We start from the raw sequence: 27,054 nt of genomic DNA, 5'->3' as shown, positions 1-27,054 counted from the left end.
CATTTGATGAGATTCTTCTTTCTCTTCTGACTGATGCTATATCATCGTATTCATTTAACTTACAAAACTAACTAGTAAATCCTCAAGGATATTTCTCGGCTATCTTTTATTATATCGGATGATGACAAAAGTTTTATATATTCAATTAAATAAATTCTTTGTCTTTTAGCGAGATCTACATATTTTATGTGTGTGCTTCAATATTACCATTTGATCTCAGTTTTACTGATAAAGTTTGTCTATTCGAGTTAGTTCATCTAAAAAGGCAGAATATATCTTATTTTATAGAGACTAGCAGGTAAATCAAGACTCATCGAAATAAGGTTCCGGACGAAATAGACACATATTTCTAGACCAATGTCCTATAACCATCTTAATCTAGAGGAAAAACCAACGCTGTCCCCTCTACTAAAAGAAAAAACAAAACATGAAATATGAATTTGTGTAACTTGTCTTTCACTTTTAAGCTGCATTGTCAGGTGGCACATCATATATATATATATATATATAAAAGGCTGTAATTTAATTTTTATTTATTTTTTTTTTTTTTCACTTTCTTCAAACATGAGCTCCGTTTCTTCCTTTGAAGGTAGTGACCAAAAAAGTTTCCTCGATGGATCCTCTTCTTCTTTACGCCATTCCTATCTTCGCAAGTCTGATTTATTAGACACATTTGAAACAAGCCGTTTACGTGATATGGATACTTGGAGTGTAGCTGCTACGATTGATGACCAAGAATCAGTTATTAGTGCACACGGTGGTCCTCCCTCTATTATCAGCAGTAGTCGAATGACTATTGACAGAGAGACAGACGATGATCGGTCTACTTTGGACGGGGAGTCCTCTATCCGAGAACATTTGCACGATATGCACTTGGCTGATAATACGTTACGTGACTTGGTCGAGAACAAAAACCTGCTGCGTGGTTGTAGTCTAGATGACGAAGATGACAAGCGCTCTCGATCTAACGCTGCCGAGTTTGGCGACGACGGTACTCGCTCTGCTACGGCTGACTTTGATCATAGTGCTGAAAGTGGAGATGAAGACAATGTCGTAGACGACCAAATTATGGCACCTCCTCAACCTCAACCAAGTTTTGCTTCTGTCACAAAGTCCTATGCTGAGTTGTTAGAGGAAAATGAAATTCTTCAATCGCAACTTCGTAGTGCACAATTAGCACAAAAGAGTCAGGCGGATATGATTGCTAACCTTAGAAGCTTAACTGGTTGTAATGATGAAGTGTATGGTAAGGCTTTAAATCTTTCTCATTTAAAGGACGACTCAAAAGAGAAAAAGAAGTCAGTATCCAGCACACGTAGCAATAGCAGCAATAATAGCAACAGCAACACTAATAATAATAATAACAGCAATACATCCAATACCGCAGAAAAGAAAGACATGTATTTCGATTCACCTATGGATCATACACAAGTCCCACCTATTGTGAATGCCCGTACACTCACTCAAAAACTAGCTCGACTTGCAGAGACTTTGACTCGGTTTGTGAATTCAACTGTAGATGAAGAATACCGTCTGGAACTTGAACAATCTCTGTTTATGCACATCACACAATCTTATTTGAATTCACTTCCATTCGGGACTGAAAACCAAGACTTGCTCAACACAGCTTACTCGGATCAAATCCATCGATTTCATAATACATTAGGCGCTAATTTTGCAAAATGGTACCGCAGACAGACAGTACAATCATTATCACTGAATCCAGCCACAAAAGAGTACCTTCAAGACATGAGAAACCACTTGACAGAAGAAATGTTACAGCTATTAAGCACGATGCCAAAGACTTCGGGTCGTTCTTTAGATCATATGCATATCTGGGATGATATTCTTGAGTTATGTTCTGCCTTGTCGCTTGAGATCCATGGTGGTGATGCTGACGTAACTGCTCAATCAATTGCTGTTGGCAGTAAATTCGATGAAGAAATCATGGCTTTGGTTGGTCATTCTACAGTAGACAAAAGAGTCAAGATGATGATTAGCCCATTATTTGTTGATGAAGAAGAAGTTGTCTTGATGCCTGCTAGAGTTGTCCTTGAATAAGTCTAAATTGAGTTTAAATAAAAATATTACATTTTTTTTCGCATAAAACCTAAACGTGTGACCCTTATCCTCCTTCTTTTTCACTCTCAAGATGTATAAACCAACACCTTGTCACTGTATGATCAGTACTTCTTGGCCTATCTCTATTCAAATAACAAATACTGAGAAACAAACAGACAGTACAAAGTCCTCTCATACCTTTGTTACTTATACTATTATGACAAAAGTAAGCTTTAAATCCTTTTACTGTTATCATTCATACTCTTTAGGTGGAGAAAGAAGCCAATAGAAGATATAGTGAATTTGAGTCTTTTCGAAAATCGCTTGTAAAGCTATACCCTACTTGCCTTGTTCCACCTATACCTGAAAAACATTCATTTTGTAAGTTTTTTGTTTTCTAGTCAAGCTTGGCTGACAATAAAACTAATCTAGCCGATTATACTACGCATAAACAAAAGGATGATACTACCATTATCGAAAAAAGAAAAAGAATGCTTGAACGCTTTCTAAAGCGTATAGCAGACCATCCCATTCTTCATCAAGAGCATATCTTTCATCGCTTTTTAGATGGGAATCATACTTGGGTAAGTGAACCTATCAACTATGTATTGATAACCATACTCTATAGTCTGATATCTTACATTCTGCTCCCCTTTTGAATTTGCCCAAAGATCCATTATTGCCAAGCGAAAACTCATTTACACTCACAAAACAGCCCTCACAGCAATCCCAGTCTCACTCAATTGTACCTGTTCCTTCCAGTTCCTATACACTCAAATACCCCGATAAAGAATTTGAAGCATCCGAATTCCAAGTAAGCAAATCAGCCCAACAAGTCTCTTTGCAATTCGAGAAATCACAAAAACGTATTCTTCATCGATTGGGAGACTTGTCGAATGATTACTCTGAGTTAGGGTCAGCTTACAATGCCCTTAGTTTAAATGAAACAGAACAATTGGCTAGTTGTATTGAAAAAATAGGCCAAGTCGTAGATGATACATGTACTGCTTCCAAAGACATGGTTCATGCATTACAAGTCGAGTTTTCTGAACATGTACAAGACTATACACAGTACGTGTTGATTGCAAAACAAGTCTTGCGCTATCGTCGCTTAAAACAAGCACAGCTGGAACTGATTGAAGAAGCCATCGACGCTAAAAAGAATTGTTTAAGAGGCCTTGTCAAGACAGAAGAAGAAGCACAGAAACTAAAGACAACCATGGATCAACTTTCGGTTGAGGAGAATCATATTCAACGTCCTATTCAGTCTAACCGGTCAGGGAGTAGTGCAGATGATGATAACAACATTGATACTGAATCTATCGAAGATGGGTTCTCTGCTATCATTAAAAGTCCTCCACGTACAGAACAAGAAGAAACAGAAGAAGATAAAAAAGAGGTTCTGGATTATCCAACCAGCGCAAGTGCACCTGTGCTGCGTGCTTCGAAGAATCAGACAAAACGATGGTCATCACCACGAAAGTTGTTTTCTGCTGTAACATACACCATTCAAGGCATGATCGATACAGACCCAGAACAAACAAGAAGAAATCAGATAGACAAGCTAAAGACGACGGTTGAACAGGTTTGTCTCTCTGATAAATAGATAGGCCATACTCACTTTAGATTAGTTGGAACATGCAAGAGTGAGAACAAGACAAGAACTCAAGGAAATGGCTTGTACAATCCATGAAGATTTCGAAAGACTACAAAAACAAAAAGAAACTGAGCTCAAGTCTATTTTGATTTCTTTTGCCAAAATTCATGCTTATTATTGTGAACAGGCAAGTGGAGTCATTGTAAATGCGTATTAACATAATATAGAATGCTGCTTCTTGGGAAGATATTCGCAAAGAAGTCGTAGTGACTATGGACAATATAAAGTAAATAAAGACATGTTTATTTTGGAAATGATATAATACAAGAAAAAATGAATATGCTATAATGATTTCACAATCTAAAAGTTCTCACGCATGAATTCAAAGAAGGCAAAATTGTCGGGATGAGCACCATACTTGTAGACGAATTGAGAAGCCAAATAGGCACCAAAAATGGCCTTGACATAAGTCTCAGGAACGCGTTCCAACAACTTGGCAAGACCAAGAGTCTCAAGAAGCAACTTGGGGAAAGCACGAGTCAAGACAGTTGTGCGCAATGATTCGTTATCCCAAAGACCAGATCCTTGTAATTGAGTTTGAAGTTGAACGATTGCATTAGAGAGTTCATCAGAGAGAATTGAGATAGGTGACTTGGTACGTTGGTGTTCACGCCACAAAGCTTCGAATTCAATGGCAGCATTGTGTTCAATGATCTTTTGGACTTCCTTGACGTAGCTTTCATAGAATGCAGGAACGACACCGTCCTTGACACACATGTGCTTGTCGAATTCTTCATCGTTAAAGGCCAAGGCAGCCAAGACTTCGAGAGAAGAGGAAGTAACACCACCCTTGTTAGCAGAAGCATCCTTGAAGATGACAACACCAGCCTTTTCAAGACGGAGACGGGCTTCTTGGGTAAAGAACAAGTTGGCACCTTCAACAATGTACTTGAAGAGAGGACCGTTACCACAATCAATCAATTGTTGAACATTATCTAAACCAACGGATTCAGGACGACCACCACAAGGAACAAAGACACTAGCTTGAGCCAAGGGGTTGGTGTGGAAAGTGTTACGGAAATAAAGACCGTTTTCAACAACGGTACCATCAGGTAAAGTGACATTGTCTTCATCCACGAGGATACGGAAGCCTTGAGGACTCAACTTGCTAGTATCAAAGTTGCTGATCATCAAACGAGATCCGGCCAAACGGCTCAATTCAGTACGATCAATACCAGCAGCATCGTAAAGAACACCAGAGCCATCAACAATAGCAATTGTCTTGTCACTAGAGATCTTAATCTCGTTGGAACCCAAATCACCATCAGGACCACCGGTTTGTAACTTGGTGCATTCTTCTTCCTTCAATTCAAGCTTACGGTAAATACCCAAAACATATTGATGAACAGAACGAGTTGTCATACCATAAGTGTCGTGAGGAATACCACCCAAAGATTGACTCTTACCAGTAGTGAAAGCCTTCCAGAAGCTAGCACCACGTCTGCGAGCATGTTGAGAAGCCCAATCCATGTATTCAGCAGTGCCTTCGTCAGGACCAAAGAAGAGTATTTCAGGCTTTTCAGTCAAATCAACCAACTTGTCCTTGATACCCACAGTTTCACCATCAATCAACAAGTCAAGTACAGAGTCGACATACTTTTCAAAAGCAACAAGAGGCTTATCTTGTTGGTCAATGTCCAAAAGGATAGTACCTTTAGAACCACCTTCAGGAATATCCTTGTTCTTACGCTGTTGTGTGTTGGCCAAGTTGTAGTTTTCATCGAACAAAGTACGCAAGTTGATAGAATAAGCTTCTCTGTTACGAGAACGAATCATACGAATACCACCACGAGCAACATCACTGAAACGGAGATGGAAACCACGGAATTCAGAACCAACCACCAAGAACATACCATAAAGAGGTGTGGGGTATTCAATTTCGGGCAAGAATTTAGGATCCATACGGAAAGAGAGAGCGACCTTGGTAGTTTGGTAGAAGTTAGTCTTGAGAACATGTTTGTTGAAGGTCAAGAAAGATTCAAAGACCAATTGTTCATGAGCATTGGTAGTAACAGATTTGATGCGCTTGTTAATGTCATCCACAGATAAGACTTCCATGTTAGTCAAACGTTGATAAGAGATAGTAGGTTGGAGAGTAGCTTCACGTTGGTTGACATAGTGAGTAGTGGCAAAGTTAGCATAGAGAACCTTGATCAATTCAGGATATCTCTTCATAATATCGAGAATGTATTCACGGGTAAAAGTATCTTGACGAAGACGCTTCTTCAACTTGGAAAGGACTTCCTCGTGAACAGGGTTTGCACGGTCCAGAACAGAAGTCAAACTCAAGTATTCTTTACCCAAACGATTAAGGAAATGTTGAGCAAAGATCCAACCAACATAACCATAGGCCATTTCTTGAACAGAGAGCTTATTGGTTTGAAAGTATTGTTGAAGAGGTGTAGTAGGCAAACAGTACAAGAGAGAGACTTCCTTCATGACTTGATAAATAGAATGTTCAATAGGAGCAGCCTTGGATTGAGGCACAGGATGCAAGTATAGACCGATGATCGTCACACCGTTAGAGAATTGTTCTGTTCAAAGTTAGAAATTTCCCAGGCTCCCAAATACGTTATGACTTACCAACATATTTACGGGTGGAGTATAAATCATAATAATGGTACAAATCGGAAACAGCAGAGAAGAAGCCCTTTGTGCTTCTTTGACGATAACCAATAATAAGACGCTTTTCACGAGAGCCCTTCACTTCGTACATTTCAATCACAGGGCCTGTGCGTTGAAGGACGTTTTGCATCACATCCTCGTAAATCTTGAGAGTGTAGTCAGTAGCCTTAAGCAAGAAGCTCTTATCGGCCACTTGCTTGATATCAGTTTCTTGTTCAGGAGTAGGAGTTGTGTTTTCGAATTCACATTTGGTAACAAAGTAAGAACGAATTTGAGAAGTGAGGCCACCACCATTGGAGCTAGAGCGATAGGATTCAACACGGTAGGCTTCAGAAGGAGTAGAGTTGTCCAAAAACTTGTCATCAATAATTCTTTCATGTTGAGGACCTTTGACTTGAGAAATACCAGGTTCAGAAGAGTGGATATAGACAGCAGAGTCTTCAGTTTCCTTTTGTAAATTAATATCCAACACGTTTTCATTCTTAGTGTAAGCAAGGATCTTGGCACCATAGAGGGACATGATGTGGTTAGAGATAGTTTCTACACTTTCAAGAGTAAAGTAGTAGTCATCGATATTGAGGTTACTAAAAAAAAGTTGTTAATCATCATGTCTCTTTTCCTTCCCCTCTTTGTGTCCCATTAATATAAATACTTACTTGTAAAACCACTGGACTTCATTCTTGACTAATTCTTTAGGAAGAAAACCAAGTTGTTCAAGGTTTTCACAGACCTTTTGCATTTGAGTCTCCTTTTCAGCAAAAACATTGGTAGCATAGCCACTTTCGTTATTAAGAATGCGTGTAGTATCTTTCATGTTTAAAAATATGAATGAGGAAATAAAAAAAACGATAACACGATTGGTATTTATATAAAAATTAATGTGAGTTTAGCACAAGTGTGAGTCAGACAGGATTAAGGCACAGCAGCACCTCCGCAAAAGAAAGGAGTGAGAGAGAGAAGATGCTGTTTAAATGGCGCAATTTTGATTGGACGAATCGTGAGAAAAATAATCATGGCACAATTTGAATCGGCTTTAGAACCTTATTTTTTATTTATTTTAGCCAACACCTAGACTTTTTTTTTTAGAAAAACGAAAAAGATAGCGTTATTTTCATTATCAAAAAAGATAAAAAAAGAATGTAGATAAGATATCAGATATTTTGACAATTAATTTCTGTACTCTCTTTTTTCTTTATTTTTTTTTACAGTAAACAAAACTTTACACACAAATGATGTATAAATAACATCTATTTTAACACAATGACTATTCATCATGGTCTAATTTTATTGGATATTACCAATGTTACAAGATGTGGGGTAAAAAATCCCTTTATTTTCCCGTTAGTTTTTATAATATCCACCCAAACTTGAACATGGTTCCGAGGTTCCTTAGAATAAGGTACCTTGCGAATAGCACCATCTTTTGAGTGTACATCATTTTTTTTAGGTCTGTGAGAAAATTCAATCCAAATATAGTTAAGTACATCTCTTTTTTTTTCTGTAGAGTGTCGCAACCTGAAAATGTATTGAAAGTGTGGGGTAAAGAAGGCAGAAGAAAGAAAGAAATGTGGTTACATGGTAATAAATGCTTAAACATGAAAGTGAGAGATTATACCTATATCTATCAACACTTGTTGTTTGAACACATCAAAAAATCAAAAGTTTTTTTTTTTTTTTTTGAAATACAGCGAAACCCTTGAACACTTTCAGGAGAAAGCATTCGCATAGATCCAAACAGAAGGTCTGAGACTATTTGTTCAGTTGAATACTTTCATGACATTAGTTGCGGTTACCTACGAGGCTCTCTCGAATCATTTGATTGAGTTCTTTATTTGCAGTATCACAATAGTAATGGTCTCAAATAAAGAATGATCAAGTTGCCATATGGACTAAACACCATTCTACCATTCAACAGTGCAACAAACAATGGCTAAGTTTTATTTGTTGGGTTTGTTGTCATACGTAATATGTTCAATATGTCTGTGCTTTTCTGGACAGAAAAAATATACGTATTTCAATAAACACTATGGTCTTATGTTTTGTAAGATCTTTTGAGAAAGAGAATTGCCAAGCTCCTTTTTCTACCATCGATAATGTTGTCTATACATGCTTCAGGTAAAAAAAGAATGATAAGTTTGTGTAGAGAAAGGTCATTTTTGGAACTTTTTTCTCAAAATGGCCTATAGTCGTTCTCATATCGTCAGAAAAAAACGAAAGACTTCTTGGAATTGAGATACTCGTTTCTTTACATTAGATCAGAAAAATAAAAATACAATAAACAGACTGGTTTTGCCCATAGTAATTATATCAAACATGATTTGGTTACCAAACTAGTTGTGAAAGCAAGAGACAAGAATACACAAAAGCTAACGGCTTGTTATTAACTTAACAGGGAGGATTTTTTGTCAAACCGAACAATAGCTAAAGCATCATTGATCTTTAGTGACAAGTTACTCGTTTGAAACGGATTACTAATGACATGAATATTATTGCTGATATGATTTAAAGCATTGAAATATTGGAATGTTACTATAAAATACTAAATACACCATTGAAAAAAAATTCGTGTGGAAAAAATAAAATTGAAAAATTAAGCAGAGCATGAGATACATAAGTAATGTTTATATTATTACTTACATTAGGTTATAAGGAAGAGCAGATACTAGAAGGGAGATAAAGGTGACAAATTAGTAACAGATATTAATTAGCATATGTAAAATATTTACACGGATACGATCAAGTAGTTGAATACCTCCACTACTATCTTCTAATTACATTCACACTACTACACAATATGATCAACCAATACCAAGCTGTGATTGATACCAAAGGCTGTAATATCAAGTACTAAACCATATTATATTAGACTAAACATCTCGACAAATTATCTACAAAGAACTGAGCGCGTTTAAGCATCATCTTGGCATATCAAAGGACTCTTGGATCATGATATCTTTGTTGCTGAGCTCGAATGACTAATTTTTATTTCGGGTCAGTATATTTTGCACGAATAAGGGGGAGAATGCATATGAACTTGAAAATGCAATATTTGATATATTTTGCCAAAGCCATTTCTTTTTTGGGTTTTTAAGATATAGTGAGAGAGACATTAACTAAAATATAGCCAGCATGGAATTGACAACACAAAGAGAAATAACATTTACTGATAACAAAATCATCACTTTTGTTTATTATCAAAACATTGACAGATTTTTTTGAAAAAATTTGTCTGCTGAGTAGAAACATTTAGCCATATAAATTGATAATCACCTTTTTTTCTCTTTCTTTTTTTGTCTTTCTCTCTCTCTCTCCCTTGTTTTCTTGTTGTGTAGTGACACGCTTTCTTTCGATCTTAGTCCAATAAGAGAATATCATTTCGTATGAAATAATATAGTTTATTTTCCAACTGGAGCAGAACTAAAGGCAACTAGTATGCTTGTTCCGCCTCCAAAAAAAGACTGAATTCGATTGGATGTCAACATTTTGAACTGCAACCAAAAAGAAAAAGAAAAAAAAGAGAGAAAGAGAAAAAAATATTTTTTTTCTTGCTAGTGCCTAATCCTTTATTCCTTCTCTCTCTCTCTTTTTTTTCCTTTTCTTTTTTCCCCTAGTTTATCATACCTCTTTCTTATACAAGCTAACTCTTTTTTTTCCTTCCCAAGTCAATACCTTTATGAGTAAGCGTGTGCTTGTTATTTTGACTTGTAGCTAATTTGTTACCTAGCAACTGCAACTTCCACAAGAAACAGAACGAGCCAAACTGGCAGAAGAAAGCAAAAAGATCCTGAGCCTGTCATTGCATCAGACGAAGAGAGTGTTGAAGACGAATCAGTAACAAGATGCGTCTGTGGTGAATCACGTAAGTTATCAACCAACTTTTCTTGTGTGCTTACTTTTCTTATAGATAGTATGGGTCTCATGGTGTGTTGTGATCAATGTGAAGTATGGCAACACTGTGAATGTATGGGTCTAGACGAAGACGAGATTCCCGACCAATACTTTTGTGAACAATGTAGGCCTTCTGATCATATAGAAGTGAAAGGCTATGATAAGTAAGTTATCTTTGCTGTCCTTTTTTTTTTCTTATCATATTAACCGTATTCAAGAACGCGTAGATATTATAAGCCTTCCTCACTCGTTGCTATGGAAGCTTTAGATAAAAAGCTACCCAAACGAAGAACAACCTTTAATAGCCGAGAAGCGTCGATCTCTATTGAAGAAGTACTGGCTTTGAGAAACGCTATTGAACAGTCCAAGGCTTATGACGCTTCTGGTATGGAACTCCCCAATAGCATCAAGGTGCAGCAATATGACGCTATGGAGCAAAAGCTAACAGTATTGCAAGACTATGGTAATGAGCAAAGACGTTATAAACTAGTTTTCTAATATTGAACAGAAGAAACAGATACACTCGTTAAACAAGTCCGACCTAAGCGGCAGCACAACAAAAAATCAGAGGACTCACCGAAACAGACTGGAAAAAACAAAGAGAAAAAACCTCGTAATCGTTATACCCCTAGACAATCTTCCTCAATAACGCCTACAAGCACCACCTCATATAGCAATTCATTCACACCACCTCCTAATTTCACAAATAGCACGCGTCGAACAGCCAATCAATACAAAGGATCACGCTCCCGTACATCTACACCTCAACCCGAGTTACAGACACCTACAAGCTGCAGCAGCCAATTATTTGAACACTTTTCCCAGTCCGCTAGAGAAGCTTCACCTCCAGCCAAAGTCCGCTATCCTTCACATCGTATGACTATTTTGGAAATGAATCGAAGAGCAAATCAAATACTCGAGTACATTTGTTCTCTACAAGTAGAGATCGCTGCCAAAAAGCGCACTCGCCATAAAGAAGAAGAGGAAGATAGCGAAGAAGAAGAAGATCAAAAGCGTCGAAGATTGCTCGACGCTCAAATCAGCGAAGCTATGACTAAGGCTGCCTTACAACTCGATCAACAAAATGATGACAAGAGTGACTCTTCAAAAGAAAACCGTCGTCCTACACCTATCCTGATACCTGGCAAATTCGATCATGCTTCATCACCGTCAAGTTCGTTAAGTAGTGCAAGCACAATTCCATTAGATGACGATCGTCTATTGGATAGCCATGAAAAGAGTGTTGCTGAAGAAGCTATTGACCGAATGAGAAAACCAAAGCATGAACAATCTTCTATGGAAATTATGGATTTGCTAACTCGACAAGTGATTACTTTCCAACGTAGGTTTGGCTTTCTAGGTACCCGTAATTCCTCTAGTTCACTCTCAGATAATCTCGAAGATTGTAGCGATGGTCCTGTCACAAGGAGCAATAGGTCTATGCTGGTAGATCGAAATTGGTGATCTTATCTCAGTTTTTCTTATTTATTTTCTGTGTCTTTTTTACCCTCCCTTTTCTTTGTATATACACACTGCTTATTAGAAATAAACAATTCAAAAAAAATATCATTTATTTCTTGTTTGCAATTAAATTCTTTTGTAGGTTGGCCCATTGCATGCCTCCCATTTGTATCTTACGTCGTGGATGACTTGTTTCTGTTGAGAAGTGTTGTGCTTGTTTAGAGACGTAATCATCACTTACACTTCCCCATTTATCAGGGTTTCGTTCTTCAATAGGTTGGTTGATATTAGTTACTGTATGTTTTGATGGTGACAAGCCACTGTCATTGTTTGTTTCTAATTGTCCTTGACTAGTTTGAGCAAAATCACTCAATTTCAAATGTACACTCTCTACAGGCTTGGTGTTTTGAGTAAGGTCATCAAGTCTTAATGAAATCTGTGGTGCTGATGGTGCAGAGTTACCATTGCTATCAAAATCACTGAGTTTGAGTGGTACGGATGTTGGCTTATCGTACAAGGCAATGGTGGCGCGGATAGGTTGTCGAGTTGTGCTATGCTCACCTGAATCCAAAGAAGCAACAGACATTGGCTTTTCACTTGATCCATTATCCATGGTAAAATCTTTCCAACTCAACGAAATTGTCTGTGGTCCTTGCTTTGGTTCTTCTTGGAAGTCATTTAAGCTAAAGCTGACTTCATGAGGCTTGCGTTGTTGTGGTGTAGGTTGAGTAATTTCAATCTGATTGATGGTGGTGCTCCATGACTTGGTTTCTTCAGCAGCCGAATCCCATGTAGGTGCTTTATTTTCGGGTTCAGATGGTGCCTGCCACTCCTGCTTTGGCTCTTGATACGAAACTGAGGGAGAGCGCTTTAGCTCTTGATGGGATACTACCCGAGAACTCTTTGGTTTTTGATCAGAGACTACAGAAGAATTCTTTAGTTTTGACGGAGCAACTTCGTTCATTGAGGCAAATGATTTCCATCCACTTGTGTTGTCTGAGTCGACTACTTGAAGCTTGTTTTTCCAAGTGTCTTTGACAACTTGCTTTTTGGGTGATTGAACATCATTTAATTGACCCCAGACTGGTTTGTTTTCGTTGGGTTCAGCAGGTACACTTTGAGATCCTTGAGAAGCTGCTGCTGCTGCTGTTGGTTCAGTGTTTCCGTTCCAAGATGGCGTGCTTTCAACAGGCTTCTCTGACTCTTCATTCCAGGAGGAAGAAGGTTCTTCGTTATCTTCTTCGTCTGCAGGCACCTTCAACGCATGCCATGCAGCTACTTTAGCATCTTCTTCTTCTCTACTCATTTTTGGAGGTAGTTTTGTTTTAGGCTTCTTAGGTTCAGGTTCCTTATAATCATCAAGAGCAGCCCATCGATAAACAGGTTTTTCTTCAGAAGCAAAGGATTCATGGGCAGCTTCTGCTACAGCTTCTTTTGCTCCTTCTTTAGAATCTTTAGCAACAGAGGAGTTATTGACAGTCTTTGTCACATCTTCCTTGTTGTTTTGAGCTTCAGCAGATGGTGTAGGTTCTTTGTAGTCGTCAAGAGCGCCCCATTGATGACTAGACTTTTCTTCAACATTGTTTGATTCATTAGGCAGCTTTTCTTCAGCACTAACCGATTCCATGGGCTTCTTGTCCACATTTTCATCTGTCACTGCTAACTGATCGACTTCCTTACTGGCTTTTTCAGTATCAATAGATGGGGTAGATTCTTTATCGTCTTTAGGAGTTTCCCATTGATTATCAGCAGTTTTTGTTGGCTCTTTCTTAGTAACTTCTGTCTCTTTCACTTCGTTATCAGATACTTTGTCAGAAACAAATCGCGTAGGCTCTTCCTCATCTTTAGTCTCATCCGTAATGGGTGATGATTCTTTATCTGTCTTTTCGTCCACCGCTACTAACAAACCCTTTTCTTCTTCCCCGGTCTGTTGACTACGGGAGAAAAATTGTTGATTAGCTGGTACGGATGATTTACCAGAGAGTCTAAGAAGATCTTCTTCTTCATTATCTGAATCATCAGATTGATCGGGCATATCATCAGCCCAGGAAAACCCAGAAGTGATCAGGGTTTTGTTTACTTTTTGCTCTAAAGGCTCTTCTTTCTTATCGGATGATATTTGATCTAAAAATAAACACAATTAGTAAAAACTGTTGTTTCTTTTTTGCATGAAAAATTTGATTATCTTTTTTTTTTTTTTACCTTGTTTCTTTTCTTCTTTCGGTTTTTCTTGTAGATTTTCTTCTTCAGGCTTCTCCAGTTTTACTTTAGCTTCTTTATATTCTTTATATTCTTCTTCTCTTGGATCTTGTTCTTTTGATTCTGTATCATCTACAGGCTTATATTCATTCCAAGCAGCAATTACTTTCTTTGCTTCTTCCGTCTCTGGCACGCCATGATTCCCATTCAGCTCATAATACTCTCTGTACCGATTTGCTTTGCTAAAATTATCCTTGTTATCGAATCCACCACGACGTCGATCATACCCTGAATGATCCTCTGCATCCTCTTCAAATGCACTACGATTCAATCGACCTCTTGTAGGCTTATACGGATCTTGCCAACGCCCATATCTCGAAGCACGAGGGGGTTCAGTTCGATCGACATTCAGAGCAGCCCAACGGCTGCTCATAGCACTTTTGGATGGACCCGCGGTGGCCCAACGACTGGCTTGAGCACCTGTGGGTGTCTCCTTGGCAATGTCTTTGGTCGATTCGTGAGGCGTTTCTTTAATTAAATTCTGAGGCGTGTCCTTAGCAACGTCTTGTGATGTTTCCTTAGTCTCTGGTATCACCTTGTGTGTGGTTGCTAAGATGTCGTTGTCATCTGGATCGTGTTGATCCACTTGGTCTTGGTATGTTAGAGCTTCGTCTTCTTCCACCATATCAGCCCAAGACTCGCTTGTTGGGTTATCACGAAAAGGGTCAGCCATAATAATAATAATAATAAAAAAAAGAGAGAAAGAGAAAAAGGAAGGAGCAAATAGACAAAACTGGGGAGTTTGAAACAAAAGCAATGTTTGTTTGATTTCCCCAAATGGAAAATAAAAGAAAAGCATTGATGTATATATATATATGTATATATTTTATTAAAAACAGGTAAATAAAAGTAGACAAAAAAAAAGCGCGTGTTGCATATATAGAAAAAGAGATTAAAATCCAGATACAAATACAAGTTCTTGGAAGCATTGACCTTCAGTGGAAATCTTTTCATCACCAATGGTAATTTCAGCAGTGGCCTTATCGAGCCATTGATAGATATAAGGCTTCACAATTAAAGATTGAACAAGCTTTCGAATTACATAAGGAATTTCTGCCAAGACATCAATCTTGTCAATCAAATTCTTGACTTCGACTGTCATTTCAATTGTGACATCCTTAGGCTCTTCATTTTCTTTTTTGATTGTTTTTCCCTTCCATGTCAATTGTATACGCTGGGGAATATCATATTCTGTATCTTGATCCTTGATCAAATCAAGTAGCTTAACTGAATTATCAATAGAGACACACACAAGCTCATTGTTCAAGACAAGTGAGCCTTGGTTGATATTGACCGAACCGTATTGCTTGGTGGTTTGGAACTGCATCATACCAATCGAGGCTTTATCGGAATGGAAATTGACAAAGTTCCAGTTGGAAGCAATCAATTGAGGCTGCATGCCTTGAATAGCATGAATAAACATACCTTCACCCTCAACTTCATGGATCTTTTGGTTCACAATAAACGTACCCTTGGCAGCAGCGCGAGGCCAGAACTTGTGTGACACGAAACCGGCAGCTGAAGCCTTGTCTCCTCCCAAGTATGTCTTACCTTCGCCCACCTTGAAACCTTTATCGACACGATCAAAGTCAAGAGACACGACCAATTCAGGATGCGTGATGTTGACTTTGTAAGTCTTCTGAGCAGGGTCTAATTGGATACTAAAGTAGTCTGTCTTGACAGAACGTTTATCAGCTGAAAGTTCAAACTTGCTCATATTGATGTTCTTGAACACATTCGTATTTGATTCAGGGTCATAGAATCGAAAGGTAAATGAAATAGTGGGATTCCAAAGACTTTAAACGTTGACGTTAATGAATCCCCAGTTTTTTTTTAAAAAATATAAACTTACCCAATATTAGAATGAATCAATTGTACAAAAGCAAAAGCACCTTTTTTCGTAGTGACATAAAATACTTGGTTTTCAGTAGAGGAACCTGAAGCCAAAGTCCAGTCAAGATCATGTTCGTCAAGTGCAGTATAAGCTTGGCCATCCTTGATAGTATCAGCAACAGTCTTGATACCTTCTACAGTAGTACCTAAACCGGTGACGTTGGAGACAGTGCTTGTAATTTGAGAAACTAAAAAAAAAGATACATCGTTGAGTTTGAGACATTTGTATAATTTGTACTTACACCAAGAAGACATATTAAATAAGTTATGAAAAAAGAAAAGAAAAAAAAAAGAAACTAAACAATTATTTCTCTCTTTTCGAAACCATTCGCTCATTTAAAATATATTTTTTCGGTCAGATTGTAGGGTTTGCTTCGGTCACACTTTTTTAGGTAAAATACTTTTTTCTTGGTAGTTTTTTTCTCTCTCTCCCGTTTTACTTTTATCAAAAAGAATAAAAAATAACCTATTCTTCAATTGAACCATATCATGCGTTTATTCGAGACATGATCTTGCATAACAAAAAGGTCAAAGTAGAAAGACACAAAAAAGAGAGTCACAACTTGCGCATAAAATGAATGTGGTTTATATACTTTTCGGCACGAACATTCAAGTCATACAAACTCGGATGTTTATTTCACTACTTGAAAAAAAAAGTCCTGTTGTTTTAGGAACAAGTCTATAGTTAGCCATAGGATTAAGAAAGGCTTATTTGATGAAACCTATGTCGTTTAGGACATAAACCACGCAAACAATCTTGACAACACTTGTACAACCTTTAAACTTTGCTTCCTTCTTTACGGACAAGAAAAGCTTAGTAGAAGGAGTCACAAACAAACGTAAACGTCGTCATTGTCAGGTTTGTTGATACATGACCTTTTTTTTGGGCTTCACATGATGTATGTGATACAGCTCATAGAGTCAAAGGGCATTGTATCAAATGTTTGAATAAAGTTGCTAACCAGACCAAAAAAAGAATTCAAAGGCCGTTTCAAGATGTATCATGCATACAATGCTCTTGGATGGTGGTCATTCAAGAAGAACAAGCTGCTCATGAAAAAAACACATTGTACAAAAAGGAAATCTACTATTCCAAATATGAACATAAAGATGTCCATATTTTTTGTAATTCCTCGTTGATTTTTCTCTATTCATCGCTCGAGGCTCCTCCCTTCCTTTTTTTTTTAATTGGATGCACGATAATTTAGTAAGAAATATAGGATTATATTTGGTATATTAGTTTGCCTATTTCATACATGCTGTGACAAAATATACTACCTTTGATCCAATTCACTCAATGCAATGGCACCATTCAACATAACAAAGTCCTATTTAGATCACATTGGTCCATATGGTTTGCAGATTCAAATGAAAAAAATGACATCAAGGTATCATTTGCATTGACAGGGCAATGGGTTGATTTTTTTTTTATCAGCAGATCCATAAAAATGATAACAAGTTGTCTGTGTTATCGAAGTTGGTAGAATGTCACTGCTAATCAAACGAAATAGGTTGAATGCCCGTCCTAAAATACACTTTCTTTTTTTTTTTTTGGTGCCTGAATTCATAAAAAGAAAAAGGTTTATTACTTTTTCATTTTTAGTCGTATGTTATTTACAATTTATATCATAACAAAATAGTCTTTATGAATGGTTCAATTGATCCATTAGGATTGGTTAATAAAAAGGAAAATGTGGATTCCCTTTATTACCTAATAAGCATAGCATTTTCTTTGCTTACGGTGATACCATCTTTTAATTTCAGCTAGAATGGCTCTTGATCTTAAAAGAGCACGTATGGATCATATGCATGCGTATCGATAAACAAACTGTCTATCTTACCATGGGTTTTTATGGGTTACTATTTCTATATCTTGGCATTGGGCTGTTTTTTAATAAAATAAAAGCGCTAAACTCAATGTATCTATTGATGATTTCAATCCAGCCTCATGGGACATATCCCAAAATTTGACACCTAAGAAAAAAAAAAGGCTTCTGACAAGATCTCCGCTCCGTACCTTTTTTAATGTGGCTGACTCGTACGATTTTTTCTCACTTGAACCTTAAATTCTGTCCCACTCGTACACAGCAGAAAGTGTATAAGTTTGTTTCATATAATATATGAAAGAATTCTAATTAATTAAAGGTATATTTGTTTATTTATATGTAATTTTTAGATATTTTTTTAAAAAAAAACAAAAAGAAAAGGTTTTTTTTGTGTATGTATGTAAAAAAAAAAAGAGAGTATGTAGAACATATGTAAATATATATATAAAAAGAGAGAAAGGGAATGGGGTATGAATATACAATCATATTATTAAAAGGTTGTAATACAAAATAAAGAGAGAATAAATAAAACAATTAAGCAAGGTAGTTATCGTCACCATCAAACCAGCCTAATTGACCAAACGCAGTCCAAAGAGCGCTGGTCTTATTGACATCCACTCGACACAACTTTTGTGCAACGGATTTTGTGAATGGAATTTGTTGAATTTTTAAGGTACGGGCAGCCAAGATAAGTGTACGTTTACAACGAAGGTATTGTACAGGAGAAAGACGCAACACGGAAGCCATTGTGGCTTCTACATGATGTAAAGCATGGTAATAAGGTTGTTGATGAATTGGAAGAGGTGCGCCTAATCAATTACAATTTAGAAAGAAAGTGAGTTTAGGGTTAAAGTTTACCTTTCCAAGAGACCTTTACGGGAACTTGATCAAGGGCTTCACCAAGTGGTACCCAGCCTTGAGGATAAAAATCTTGGTCATGGCTATCAATATCAATTGAATCGAATGCCAATGCAGCATCTTTACCAGAAGGCAAGACAGACGAAACGCGTTTTCTTTTTGTTGGAGGCATGAATTCATGGTGAGCGGACATGATAGCCAACGTTCTCTTTTTAGTATGTGGCACGACAGTTTCGTCCGACCTAGTACAGCTTTTTTCTTTTACTACGAGTGATTTGTTCTTGATGAATAGATCCCGGTAGACATTTAATGCAAACATTTTTTCATTGCCAGGATTCATGCAATTGTCTTTTCTAAGGTAAGGCACCATGCGAGAATAGGATTGAATGAATTGCTTTCTATTCTTGGGTCTATAATTCCAACTAAGAGGCTGATTCATAGCAACCGTAGGTGGTGATAAGCCAACAGGATGCGGTTGATGGACTTCTGTAGGTGTCAAAGGAGGTGACATCAAGGATTCCGTTTTTGTATGTTGATGCTTCACCTTTAATTCTTCTTCTTTATCATAAGGATGATAGATTTGATCATGAGCATAAGTATCTTGCATGATGCGTAAAGAATTCATTTTTAGAATAAGCGAGAAAGAGAGAGAGAGAGAGAGAAAGGGGGAAAAAAAACAGGATCATTAAAATACCAAAAAAAAAAGTCAGAAGTTAAGTCGCTTTTTTTTTCTTGCACCACGCAAATGAGGGATGCATCCCGATACGCAGTCGGTCTTGGAAAACATATAGACACAAGCCAAACAGAGAACAAGAAAAGAAAGCAAACTTTTTTTCCTTTGTTTTACTTTTACTCTTTTATACTCATTGTCTTCTCTTGATTGACTATATCATAGACAGTTGTAATAAAAAAAAAAAGAAAAGAAAAAAAAAAGAAACAAAACGTCATTCCTTGTTGAAACTCAGTAGGGGTAACATGACTTGCTTGTATAGATTGGGAAGGATCACAGGAACTAGTTTTTTTTTTTTTTTTTTTGGTTTTTGTGTCTCAAGAGTATATAGAGTGTTGATCTATTCATTCATATAAGCTTCAATTCTCTTGATTGTACTACAGCTTGAACATTCTTGTTGATTTGTATCAAACAAAATGCACTGACATTCATTCTACTTCACTAAATTCGGTTTAATTAACATTTGACTATGTGTTTCGTGACTCTATTACAAGTAGTACAGTGTCTGTGGTTTATTTTATTTTTTTATTATATTTTATTTTACTATGCAGAAATCGGGCTTTGAATATCATATCCCCCCTTTTTTTATTCATGGAAGACGACGCCAAAGAACTTGCTATCAACAAATTAGCTGAATTACTTAAACATCCAGATGATCTAAACACAAAGCTAGCTCCACTTACCAGAAAACTAGCCAAAGAAAAAGCTTCAATTGATGCTCAGTTAAATACAGGTGTTCAATCTCAACTTGATCATGTCCAAGAAGGTTTAGAGACACTGACCATCTCGAGTCGAAACATAAACCGTGTCAAGGACAATATGCGTAATATTGATAAACTATGCTATGATGCACAGTCTATGATAAAAGACTTTCCTCGTATCAATATGGTAGCTTAGATCTTCATATTCGAGCATAGGACTGATTCTATTCTAGATTTCGCAAGTCCATCAACATTTTGTAGCGACTCAAGCCAAAGTGAAAGCATTTCAAGCATTGTATCAACAGCTAGATGACTTGGAAGAGGCATTTGCACCTATGCGCCATGATATTTTTCATCCTCATGATGCTTTATTGCATGTACATTATCATCTCTTTAAGCTGGAAGAATTTCGCGACAAGACCATGCACCAAGCAAGAGATTCACCTCACGATGCAGTCATTACCTTAAAGACCTATTTTAGACGTGTTGATGTACTTTCGGATGATTTCACGCAACATTTATGGTTATTGACACGCCATTTGGTTGATTTGATTGACCATGACTGTGGTGCTACCATTATTAAACTCATCAAGATCATCGAATGTGAAGAAGCAGCAGACGAAAAAGCATTAGCAGCCAAACAAGCCCAATTCAATCACCAGGACTTACAGGGACACAAGAAATGGCGTCTTGCAGAAGGTAATCCACGTACAATCAAATCCTATCGTGTCGAGTTCTTTGAACAGCTTCATCAGTCCTTACAAGACCGTTTTGAACAAGTGTTTCTGCCCTATAAAGAACAAGAAGATTGGTCAAGTGCATTAGATGCCACTGAATTTATCTTTGATGAACTCGAATTAGTCTATGATGAAATTGTACCGAAATTCCCCAAGAAATACAAGATATTCCCGTATTTTGTACTTGAGTATCATCGACATACCTATGATCTCTTGAATCAAATGGTACAGCAAGATTTAGATGCAGGCACCATGTTGCGTCTACTGCGGTTTGTACGAGACTATTATACTACCATGAGCACACGATTGGGCGTGACGGAAGAACTGCTTGAACCCCAATTACTTGATGGACAGGAACAATCCTTGGTTGACGAATACCTTAAACTTGTTCGACGCAAATTAGTCGAATGGACATCGAATTTGATGCAATCTGAATCCCAAAAGTTTGTGAACCGAAAAGAGCCGCCTGAAATGGCTCAAGATGGTCAATTTGGTCTTTCAGGGGCTGTGGATCTATTCCAGATCATCAACCAGCAAATTGATGTGGCAGCCGATGCCAATCAAGGCAAACTGCTTTATCTTGTGATTCATGAATGCCATAAAGTCATGAAAGACGCACAGAGTTTCTGGAAGCGATTGCTACAAACAGAACTCCAAAAACAACTCGAGCAACCTGAAGATGCACCTGAAGGATTTGTGGAATACGTAATGGCCTTAGCCAACGATCAAATCAAATGCTCCGATTTTGCCAATGATATCTTGATGCGTGTACCTCCCATTGTAGATGCCAATTACAAGACGCAAGTGGAAGATAAACTGTCGACTGCGATTGATGGCTATCTCCAGATTGCTGCGAGTGCAAGAGAAGCCCTTTTAGAAGTCACGTTTGGTGATATCAAACCCGTCTTTAGTGATTTGTTTACGACACGCTGGTATGCTCAGCCTTTGATTCCCTCTGTGATTGAAACACTGCGCGATTACTGCAATGATTTTGGTCATTTGAATGCGTTTATTTTTGAGAAATTGATTCGTGATATGCTGGATCGGTTTTTGATGCTGTATCTCGAAGCCATGCGACACAAATCAGCCAAGTTCCATATGCCTGCTTGTCTTGAAAAAGTCGAGAATGATGTGCGTCTGTCTTTCCAGTTCTTTGTGGAGTACACGTCTGTCAAAGAAATGGAAGAACGCTTTGATGTGATTGAAAAGGTCCATAAGTTATTGGAATCCAATCGACGTATGATCTTTGTGGACTATTACAACCTCAGACAAGCGTATCCTGATGTACCCTTAGCATTTGTTGAGAATATCTTGTCAAAGCGTGATGATCTCGATAAATCAGCGCTTAAGGATATCATGGAAGGCATTAAAGCCAAAGCCCGAGAATACGAACCTGATGCCAATACCCCTCCTACCATTTTCAGTCGTATTAAATGGTAAAGTCCGCTTTATTTTTTTTTACTATTTTTTGGGATGACTTTCTTCTTTCTGTTGTAACAATATGTCGTTTGATAAAGATAAAGAAAATGGTGCAATAAATAGTACTAGTTTATATAATCATGCTTTGCATCCCATGTACAGTTCTAATAATTCGCCTTATAATACGTCACCAGCATCTTCTCCATCTGTAGGCAATTACATTATGCCATTGTATAATAATACTACTACTACTGCTTCAGCTAATAACGGATCATTTGGAAGTCGTTATTCTCTTAATTTACAACAGCAACAACAACAACAACAACAACAACAACAACAGCAGCAGCAACAACAACAACAACAACAACAACAACAACAACAACAACAGCAGCAGCAACAGCAACAGCAACAGCAACAGCAGAATCCAAACTTGATGGGTACACACACACCTACTGACGTGTCGGTTTCTCCTAACGCTACACCCCATTTAGCTCGTCAACTCACGTACGCTCAAATTTCTCGACAGTCCTCCTCTCCTCACCACCACGCGCGTGCAGCAGCAGCCATGGCACGCAATACACCTGTTGCCTCCACTGTGACTATCACAGACCCCAATGATCCCAATAAGTCATTCAATAACCAAAGTCGCGGTGGCTATCGAAAAAAGGAGGAATCAGAACATGTATGGACTTCTCTTGATATGGGTGGTATGGGACTCAAGAACATTGCACCTACTATCTGTAGCTACCATTTCTTGACGGCACTCTATATCAACCATAACAATCTGACCTACTTGATGCCTTCTTTGTCTCAACTCACCAACCTTAAAATTCTCGATGTCTCTGGTAACAAACTCAGTATGTTGCCTCCTGAACTAGGTCTCCTTTGTAACCTAAGAGAATTGCTTTTGTTTGATAATCATTTGGTCTCTTTGCCTACAGAGCTTGGTAACTTGTACCAGTTGGAGACACTCGGATTAGAAGGAAATCCACTTCAGGCAGATCTCAAGAATATCTTGATCAAAGATGGTACACAGGCATTGATCATGTCTCTTCGCGAAAATGCACCAGGTATAAATAGAGTTTTAGGGAGATTGTAAATGGCTTAACCTAGATTTTGAATATAGTGGGTATGCCACCTCCTCACCGAGAATGGTTATTGGTAGAAGGCGATACTATGGAAGATCCAGGTATAGTCCATAGTCATCTATTGACGTTTCTCTCATCCTCTCCTCCTTCCCTTATAGACAAGTTCACTGTGTTGTGCTACAACACACTTTGTCAGAAATATGCAACACCTCAAGCGTATGGTTACACGCCATCATGGGCATTAAACTGGGATTATCGAAAAGAATTACTTGTAGCAGAAGTTTTGGGTTATAATGCAGATATCATCTGTCTTCAGGTAAAAACTGAACATTTATCAGTTTATCACTACTGACAAGCGAGCATAGGAAATGGAAATGGGTTCTTATGAGGATTACTTTAAAGATCATTTCAAAAAGATGGGTGATTATGAAAGTGTCTTTATTGCAAAGACTCGCGCAAAGACCATGTCAGAAAAAGAACGCCGTGTTGTTGATGGTTGTGCTACTTTTTATAAATCGACTAGGTATAGAATCCACTCAGCTTCTGGTGTGTTAACCCTATCATCTATAGGTTCCAATTGATAGATCATGAATTGGTTGAATACAATCAAAAAGCACTACAACGACCTGATTTTAAGCAAACAGTTGATATTTATAACCGTGTGATGAACAAGGACAATGTAGCTACATTGACTGTCTTTCAAGACAAGAACACACTTCAACGTATCCTTGTGGCCAACACACACATTCATTGGGATCCTTCTGATGCTGATGTCAAACTAGTCCAGGTCGGTGTCTTGATGGACGAAATGCAAAAACTCGGTTCCAAACATTTATCTCCCGTCAAAGGCACTGGACCTACCTATGCCTCTGTTGCCCAGTTACCCACCTTAATCTGTGGTGATTTCAACTCGGTTCCTGAATCAGGCGTATATGAGTTCTTTAGTAAAGGCAATATCCAACAGGATCATGATGATTTTGGTGATCATTCGTATGGCACATATACCACTGAAGGATTATCACATCCTCTTTCACTCAAGAGTTCATACAGCCATATAGGTGAATTGCCCTTTACAAACTATACGCCTGGATTTAAAGGTGTTTTAGATTATGCTTGGTATACAATGAACACATTAGATATCATTTCTCTTTTAGGCCCTATTGATAGTGATTATCTATCCAAAGTGGTTGGGTTTCCTAATGCACACTTTCCCTCAGAGTAAGTATGCTTCATGCTAAATCAAATTAACGCAGTTTTGTAGTCATATTGCTATCATGGCAGAAATGAAATACAAGGCTCAAAACAATCGAAAGGAGCCAGTCAAGGCTGATTTCAATTCTACAAAAAATAACAATAGAACAAAATAAAACTGATATTTAAACGGAGAACATATGCCTAAAAAGAAAAAAAAAACACAATCAAAACAACTAAGGTTTTTAAATGACCGCATAAGATAATCGTTGATAGGACGAGACAAAAGAGCTCTTTTTTTCTTTTCTCATATCTCTTTCTTTCTTCAAAAAAAAAAAAAAAAATGGCAGGCCACCACCGCCCAGCACGCACCAACTCTTCAAGTTCTGTTTCTTCTTCTAACGTAGTGGGTGTTCACTATAAAGTTGGAAGAAAAATAGGTGAAGGAAGTTTTGGTATTATTTATGAAGGTAAGTTTGAATTATCCTTTTGACTTTACTTATCTGTTTTTTATAGGTATCAACCTGATGAATAACCAACAAGTGGCTATCAAATTTGAGTCTCGAAAATCAGACGCACCTCAACTGAGAGATGAATATCGAACATATAAAGTGTTGGCTGGCATAAGTAATAGAAAAGCGTGTTTGTTTTGGTTTTTTTTTTTAACTTAATGCTAAATGGGTTAGGTGGTATTCCAAGTGCATATTATTTTGGTCAAGAAGGTCTACATAGTATTCTGGTGATTGATATCCTAGGACCTAGTCTAGAAGACTTGTTTGATATGTGTTCTCGCAAATTTAGTATAAAGACAGTAGCTATGCTTGCAAAACAAATGGTATACAGATGATTTGATAATGTCTACTTATTTGTTTGTAGATTACCCGTGTTCAATCGATTCATGAACGTAATCTGATTTACCGTGACATCAAGCCCGATAATTTTCTTATTGGTCGACCTAATACAAAGCATGCGAATACCATTTACCTTATTGATTTTGGTATGGCCAAACTATACCGTGATCCAAAGACAAAGCAACATATTCCTTACCGTGAAAGAAAAAGTCTGTCTGGTACTGCTCGTTATATGAGTATCAATACACATTTAGGACGCGGTAAAGCAACCAAGATTCATGATAGCGTTGCTCATATTTCTTTAGAACAATCCAGACGTGATGATTTAGAGTCCCTAGGTCATGTCTTTATGTACTTCTTGAGAGGTTTCTTACCTTGGCAAGGACTTAAGGCTGCTACCAATAAGCAGAAATATGAGAGAATTGGTGAAAGGAAACAGACGACGGATATTAAAGATTTATGTGAAGGCTTCCCTGGTAATGTGTTCCTAGACACACAAAAAGGGAACTCATTTTTATTTATTTGTATATATATATATATAGAGGAGTTTGGTCTTTACTTGCAATATGCTCGTCGACTTGATTTTGAAGAAACTCCAAATTACGAATACTTGAAAGATCTGTTTGACAAGGTCTTAAACGCACTAGGTGAAACAGACGATGGTGTTTATGACTGGATGTTGTTGAATGATGGCAAAGGATGGGAGGTAAATCAAGCCAAGTCTATGTTGCAATTACTTATCTATTCTCTCTCTCTCTCTCTCTCTATATATATATATATATATATATATAGCATCGATTCAACACTCACCGAAGTGGATATCGCCAGAATGCTGTTACAGCACTAAATAATGCAGTCTCAAGTGATCGCCCATCAAGACAGCAAAAGCAACAACGTCGACTATCTAACAAACGATACGCGAATGGCCAACAACCTTATCGTTCTGCTCAGGCAATGCTGAGTGATGCCGCCATGGCTAACTACCGTACTATGGATTCAACACATACATTGTTACAACAACAGCAACAACAGCAAGGTGATTTATTAGAGGATCAAAAAAGAGGATTTTTATCCAGATGCCTTGGAAGTTTTTGTTCTTGCTTATAACCCCCTCCCCCCCCTTCCTCATTTATTATTATCAGTTAATAATATACCTTTATTTATACATATTGTTTCTGTAAGATACTTTAATAAAACTCTCTTCAAAGTACGTGTGTGATGAATTGGCATAGTAATACGTCTCTTTTACTGTCTTATGTTTGGGAAATACAGTATTCTATACTCTGATCGACGAGGAATCAAAATAACTGCTTTGTTTGCATAAGCCATTTAGTACACTTTATTGTGGAAAAAATTAAATTCTAGAAATTAAGCAGAATATGAAATACATAAATAATATATATATCGTTACTTACACTAAATGGCTTTTGAATCATGATACCTAAGTTTGAATGACAAAAAACTTGGCTAATTTTTATTTCAGATCAGCGTATAATATGGAACCAAGCAACCATACATACAGAATTTTGTCTTTTTCTTAAGCAAATGAAGGGAGCTTGAAACCTGTTTATGCACACATAAATGCTAATTTATGAGGAACTTTTGACGTTGATTTCGACCAAAAAAAACGACTTGTAAAAATTGACCAAAAATAGCCTTTGACCAAAGAGTACTAGTCATGAAAATGACTCATTTGACAACTTTGGATTTTCTTTTTGACGCTACAAGATGAAAAATAGAGCTATTGACAAATCAAGTACTCAAAATGACCGCCAAAGGCTGTAGTTTTTGATCAATATGTTTAATTGC

The 27,054-nt window shown here is 37.4% G+C and overlaps 11 protein-coding genes across 11 annotated transcripts; 6 read left to right on the top strand and 5 right to left on the bottom strand.

The window, feature by feature from the left end:
• Positions 1 to 564: 564 nt before the first annotated feature.
• B0P05DRAFT_494033 (uncharacterized protein) lies at positions 565 to 2,121 on the top strand (the record flags this gene model as incomplete). The annotated part of the gene is made up of 3 exons (XM_051575357.1): positions 565 to 887; positions 933 to 1,315; positions 1,433 to 2,121. The coding sequence occupies 3 exons, from the start codon at positions 565 to 567 to the stop codon at positions 2,059 to 2,061; spliced, it is 1,335 nt and encodes a 444-aa protein (XP_051433150.1). The 3' UTR covers positions 2,062 to 2,121.
• On the top strand, positions 2,122 to 3,956 carry B0P05DRAFT_604759 (uncharacterized protein). Its single transcript, XM_051583330.1, has 6 exons — positions 2,122 to 2,287; positions 2,331 to 2,442; positions 2,494 to 2,645; positions 2,690 to 3,646; positions 3,693 to 3,845; positions 3,886 to 3,956. Exons 1-6 carry the CDS (start codon positions 2,153 to 2,155, stop codon positions 3,946 to 3,948), a joined length of 1,572 nt encoding a protein of 523 aa, XP_051433149.1. The 5' UTR covers positions 2,122 to 2,152; the 3' UTR covers positions 3,949 to 3,956.
• Position 3,957: 1 nt separating this feature from the next.
• On the bottom strand, positions 3,958 to 7,296 carry B0P05DRAFT_494028 (Glutamate/Leucine/Phenylalanine/Valine dehydrogenase-domain-containing protein). The gene is made up of 3 exons (XM_051575356.1): positions 7,000 to 7,296; positions 6,302 to 6,927; positions 3,958 to 6,252 (listed from the first exon to the last, which is right to left on the bottom strand). Exons 1-3 carry the CDS (start codon positions 7,155 to 7,157, stop codon positions 4,019 to 4,021), a joined length of 3,018 nt encoding a protein of 1,005 aa, XP_051433148.1. The 5' UTR covers positions 7,158 to 7,296; the 3' UTR covers positions 3,958 to 4,018.
• Positions 7,297 to 7,549: 253 nt separating this feature from the next.
• On the bottom strand, positions 7,550 to 8,041 carry B0P05DRAFT_548387 (uncharacterized protein). The gene is made up of 2 exons (XM_051579023.1): positions 7,859 to 8,041; positions 7,550 to 7,829 (listed from the first exon to the last, which is right to left on the bottom strand). Exons 1-2 carry the CDS (start codon positions 7,938 to 7,940, stop codon positions 7,615 to 7,617), a joined length of 297 nt encoding a protein of 98 aa, XP_051433147.1. The 5' UTR covers positions 7,941 to 8,041; the 3' UTR covers positions 7,550 to 7,614.
• Positions 8,042 to 10,284: 2,243 nt separating this feature from the next.
• Positions 10,285 to 11,798, top strand: B0P05DRAFT_548379 (uncharacterized protein). Its single transcript, XM_051579022.1, has 3 exons — positions 10,285 to 10,395; positions 10,450 to 10,694; positions 10,740 to 11,798. Exons 1-3 carry the CDS (start codon positions 10,307 to 10,309, stop codon positions 11,693 to 11,695), a joined length of 1,290 nt encoding a protein of 429 aa, XP_051433146.1. The 5' UTR covers positions 10,285 to 10,306; the 3' UTR covers positions 11,696 to 11,798.
• Positions 11,799 to 11,801: 3 nt separating this feature from the next.
• On the bottom strand, positions 11,802 to 14,624 carry B0P05DRAFT_588692 (uncharacterized protein; the record flags this gene model as incomplete). Its single annotated transcript, XM_051582680.1, has 2 exons — positions 11,802 to 13,816; positions 13,895 to 14,624. The coding sequence occupies 2 exons, from the start codon at positions 14,622 to 14,624 to the stop codon at positions 11,802 to 11,804; spliced, it is 2,745 nt and encodes a 914-aa protein (XP_051433145.1).
• On the bottom strand, positions 14,577 to 16,109 carry B0P05DRAFT_548376 (oxidative stress survival, Svf1-like protein). The gene has a single exon (XM_051579021.1). It carries the CDS (start codon positions 15,666 to 15,668, stop codon positions 14,844 to 14,846), a length of 825 nt encoding a protein of 274 aa, XP_051433144.1. The 5' UTR covers positions 15,669 to 16,109; the 3' UTR covers positions 14,577 to 14,843.
• A 1,864-nt stretch (positions 16,110 to 17,973) lies between these two features.
• Positions 17,974 to 19,419, bottom strand: B0P05DRAFT_548372 (uncharacterized protein). Its single transcript, XM_051579020.1, has 2 exons — positions 18,529 to 19,419; positions 17,974 to 18,479 (listed from the first exon to the last, which is right to left on the bottom strand). Exons 1-2 carry the CDS (start codon positions 19,151 to 19,153, stop codon positions 18,205 to 18,207), a joined length of 900 nt encoding a protein of 299 aa, XP_051433143.1. The 5' UTR covers positions 19,154 to 19,419; the 3' UTR covers positions 17,974 to 18,204.
• A 157-nt stretch (positions 19,420 to 19,576) lies between these two features.
• B0P05DRAFT_548370 (exocyst complex component Sec6-domain-containing protein) lies at positions 19,577 to 22,172 on the top strand. Its single transcript, XM_051579019.1, has 2 exons — positions 19,577 to 20,146; positions 20,193 to 22,172. Exons 1-2 carry the CDS (start codon positions 19,850 to 19,852, stop codon positions 22,134 to 22,136), a joined length of 2,241 nt encoding a protein of 746 aa, XP_051433142.1. The 5' UTR covers positions 19,577 to 19,849; the 3' UTR covers positions 22,137 to 22,172.
• On the top strand, positions 22,173 to 24,599 carry B0P05DRAFT_548367 (Endonuclease/exonuclease/phosphatase). The gene is made up of 7 exons (XM_051579018.1): positions 22,173 to 22,419; positions 22,459 to 23,185; positions 23,242 to 23,304; positions 23,362 to 23,519; positions 23,569 to 23,726; positions 23,774 to 24,421; positions 24,465 to 24,599. Exons 1-7 carry the CDS (start codon positions 22,198 to 22,200, stop codon positions 24,568 to 24,570), a joined length of 2,082 nt encoding a protein of 693 aa, XP_051433141.1. The 5' UTR covers positions 22,173 to 22,197; the 3' UTR covers positions 24,571 to 24,599.
• Positions 24,600 to 24,721: 122 nt separating this feature from the next.
• Positions 24,722 to 26,473, top strand: B0P05DRAFT_548358 (kinase-like domain-containing protein). The gene is made up of 7 exons (XM_051579017.1): positions 24,722 to 24,864; positions 24,911 to 25,021; positions 25,081 to 25,229; positions 25,271 to 25,505; positions 25,551 to 25,721; positions 25,788 to 25,951; positions 26,038 to 26,473. The coding sequence occupies exons 1-7, from the start codon at positions 24,738 to 24,740 to the stop codon at positions 26,350 to 26,352; spliced, it is 1,272 nt and encodes a 423-aa protein (XP_051433140.1). The 5' UTR covers positions 24,722 to 24,737; the 3' UTR covers positions 26,353 to 26,473.
• Positions 26,474 to 27,054: the final 581 nt, after the last annotated feature.

This window comes from Gilbertella persicaria (genome assembly GCF_025201335.1).
Source record: "Gilbertella persicaria strain CBS 190.32 chromosome Unknown B0P05scaffold_29, whole genome shotgun sequence".
NCBI classification, from domain to species: Eukaryota; Fungi; Mucoromycota; class Mucoromycetes; order Mucorales; family Choanephoraceae; genus Gilbertella; species Gilbertella persicaria.
This window is presented reverse-complemented; position numbering and strand designations above follow the sequence as displayed.

Bases quoted from the DNA above. Each gene is read 5' to 3' on its own strand.
- B0P05DRAFT_604759 (XM_051583330.1), top strand. From the start codon at position 2,153: ATGTATAAACCAACACCTTGTCACTGTATGATCAGTACTTCTTGGCCT. The intron at 2,443-2,493 runs GTAAGTTTTTTG...AAACTAATCTAG, and splicing joins ACCTGAAAAACATTCATTTT to CCGATTATACTACGCATAAA. The intron at 2,646-2,689 runs GTAAGTGAACCT...CATACTCTATAG, and splicing joins TAGATGGGAATCATACTTGG to TCTGATATCTTACATTCTGC.
- B0P05DRAFT_494028 (XM_051575356.1), bottom strand. From the start codon at position 7,157: ATGAAAGATACTACACGCATTCTTAATAACGAAAGTGGCTATGCTACC. The intron at 6,928-6,999 runs GTAAGTATTTAT...ACTTTTTTTTAG, and splicing joins GAAGTCCAGTGGTTTTACAA to TAACCTCAATATCGATGACT. The intron at 6,253-6,301 runs GTAAGTCATAAC...AACTTTGAACAG, and splicing joins CTCCACCCGTAAATATGTTG to AACAATTCTCTAACGGTGTG.
- B0P05DRAFT_548387 (XM_051579023.1), bottom strand. From the start codon at position 7,940: ATGTTTAAGCATTTATTACCATGTAACCACATTTCTTTCTTTCTTCTG. The intron at 7,830-7,858 runs GTTGCGACACTC...AAAAAAAAAGAG, and splicing joins CACTTTCAATACATTTTCAG to ATGTACTTAACTATATTTGG.
- B0P05DRAFT_548379 (XM_051579022.1), top strand. From the start codon at position 10,307: ATGGGTCTAGACGAAGACGAGATTCCCGACCAATACTTTTGTGAACAA. The intron at 10,396-10,449 runs GTAAGTTATCTT...ACCGTATTCAAG, and splicing joins GAAGTGAAAGGCTATGATAA to AACGCGTAGATATTATAAGC. The intron at 10,695-10,739 runs GTAATGAGCAAA...AATATTGAACAG, and splicing joins AACAGTATTGCAAGACTATG to AAGAAACAGATACACTCGTT.
- B0P05DRAFT_548376 (XM_051579021.1), bottom strand. From the start codon at position 15,668: ATGAGCAAGTTTGAACTTTCAGCTGATAAACGTTCTGTCAAGACAGAC.
- B0P05DRAFT_548372 (XM_051579020.1), bottom strand. From the start codon at position 19,153: ATGAATTCTTTACGCATCATGCAAGATACTTATGCTCATGATCAAATC. The intron at 18,480-18,528 runs GTAAACTTTAAC...GTAATTGATTAG, and splicing joins CGTAAAGGTCTCTTGGAAAG to GCGCACCTCTTCCAATTCAT.
- B0P05DRAFT_548370 (XM_051579019.1), top strand. From the start codon at position 19,850: ATGGAAGACGACGCCAAAGAACTTGCTATCAACAAATTAGCTGAATTA. The intron at 20,147-20,192 runs GTAGCTTAGATC...ATTCTATTCTAG, and splicing joins ACTTTCCTCGTATCAATATG to ATTTCGCAAGTCCATCAACA.
- B0P05DRAFT_548367 (XM_051579018.1), top strand. From the start codon at position 22,198: ATGTCGTTTGATAAAGATAAAGAAAATGGTGCAATAAATAGTACTAGT. The intron at 23,186-23,241 runs GTATAAATAGAG...TTTTGAATATAG, and splicing joins TCTTCGCGAAAATGCACCAG to TGGGTATGCCACCTCCTCAC. The intron at 23,727-23,773 runs GTATAGAATCCA...TATCATCTATAG, and splicing joins ACTTTTTATAAATCGACTAG to GTTCCAATTGATAGATCATG.
- B0P05DRAFT_548358 (XM_051579017.1), top strand. From the start codon at position 24,738: ATGGCAGGCCACCACCGCCCAGCACGCACCAACTCTTCAAGTTCTGTT. The intron at 24,865-24,910 runs GTAAGTTTGAAT...TGTTTTTTATAG, and splicing joins TTTTGGTATTATTTATGAAG to GTATCAACCTGATGAATAAC. The intron at 25,230-25,270 runs GTATACAGATGA...ATTTGTTTGTAG, and splicing joins CTATGCTTGCAAAACAAATG to ATTACCCGTGTTCAATCGAT.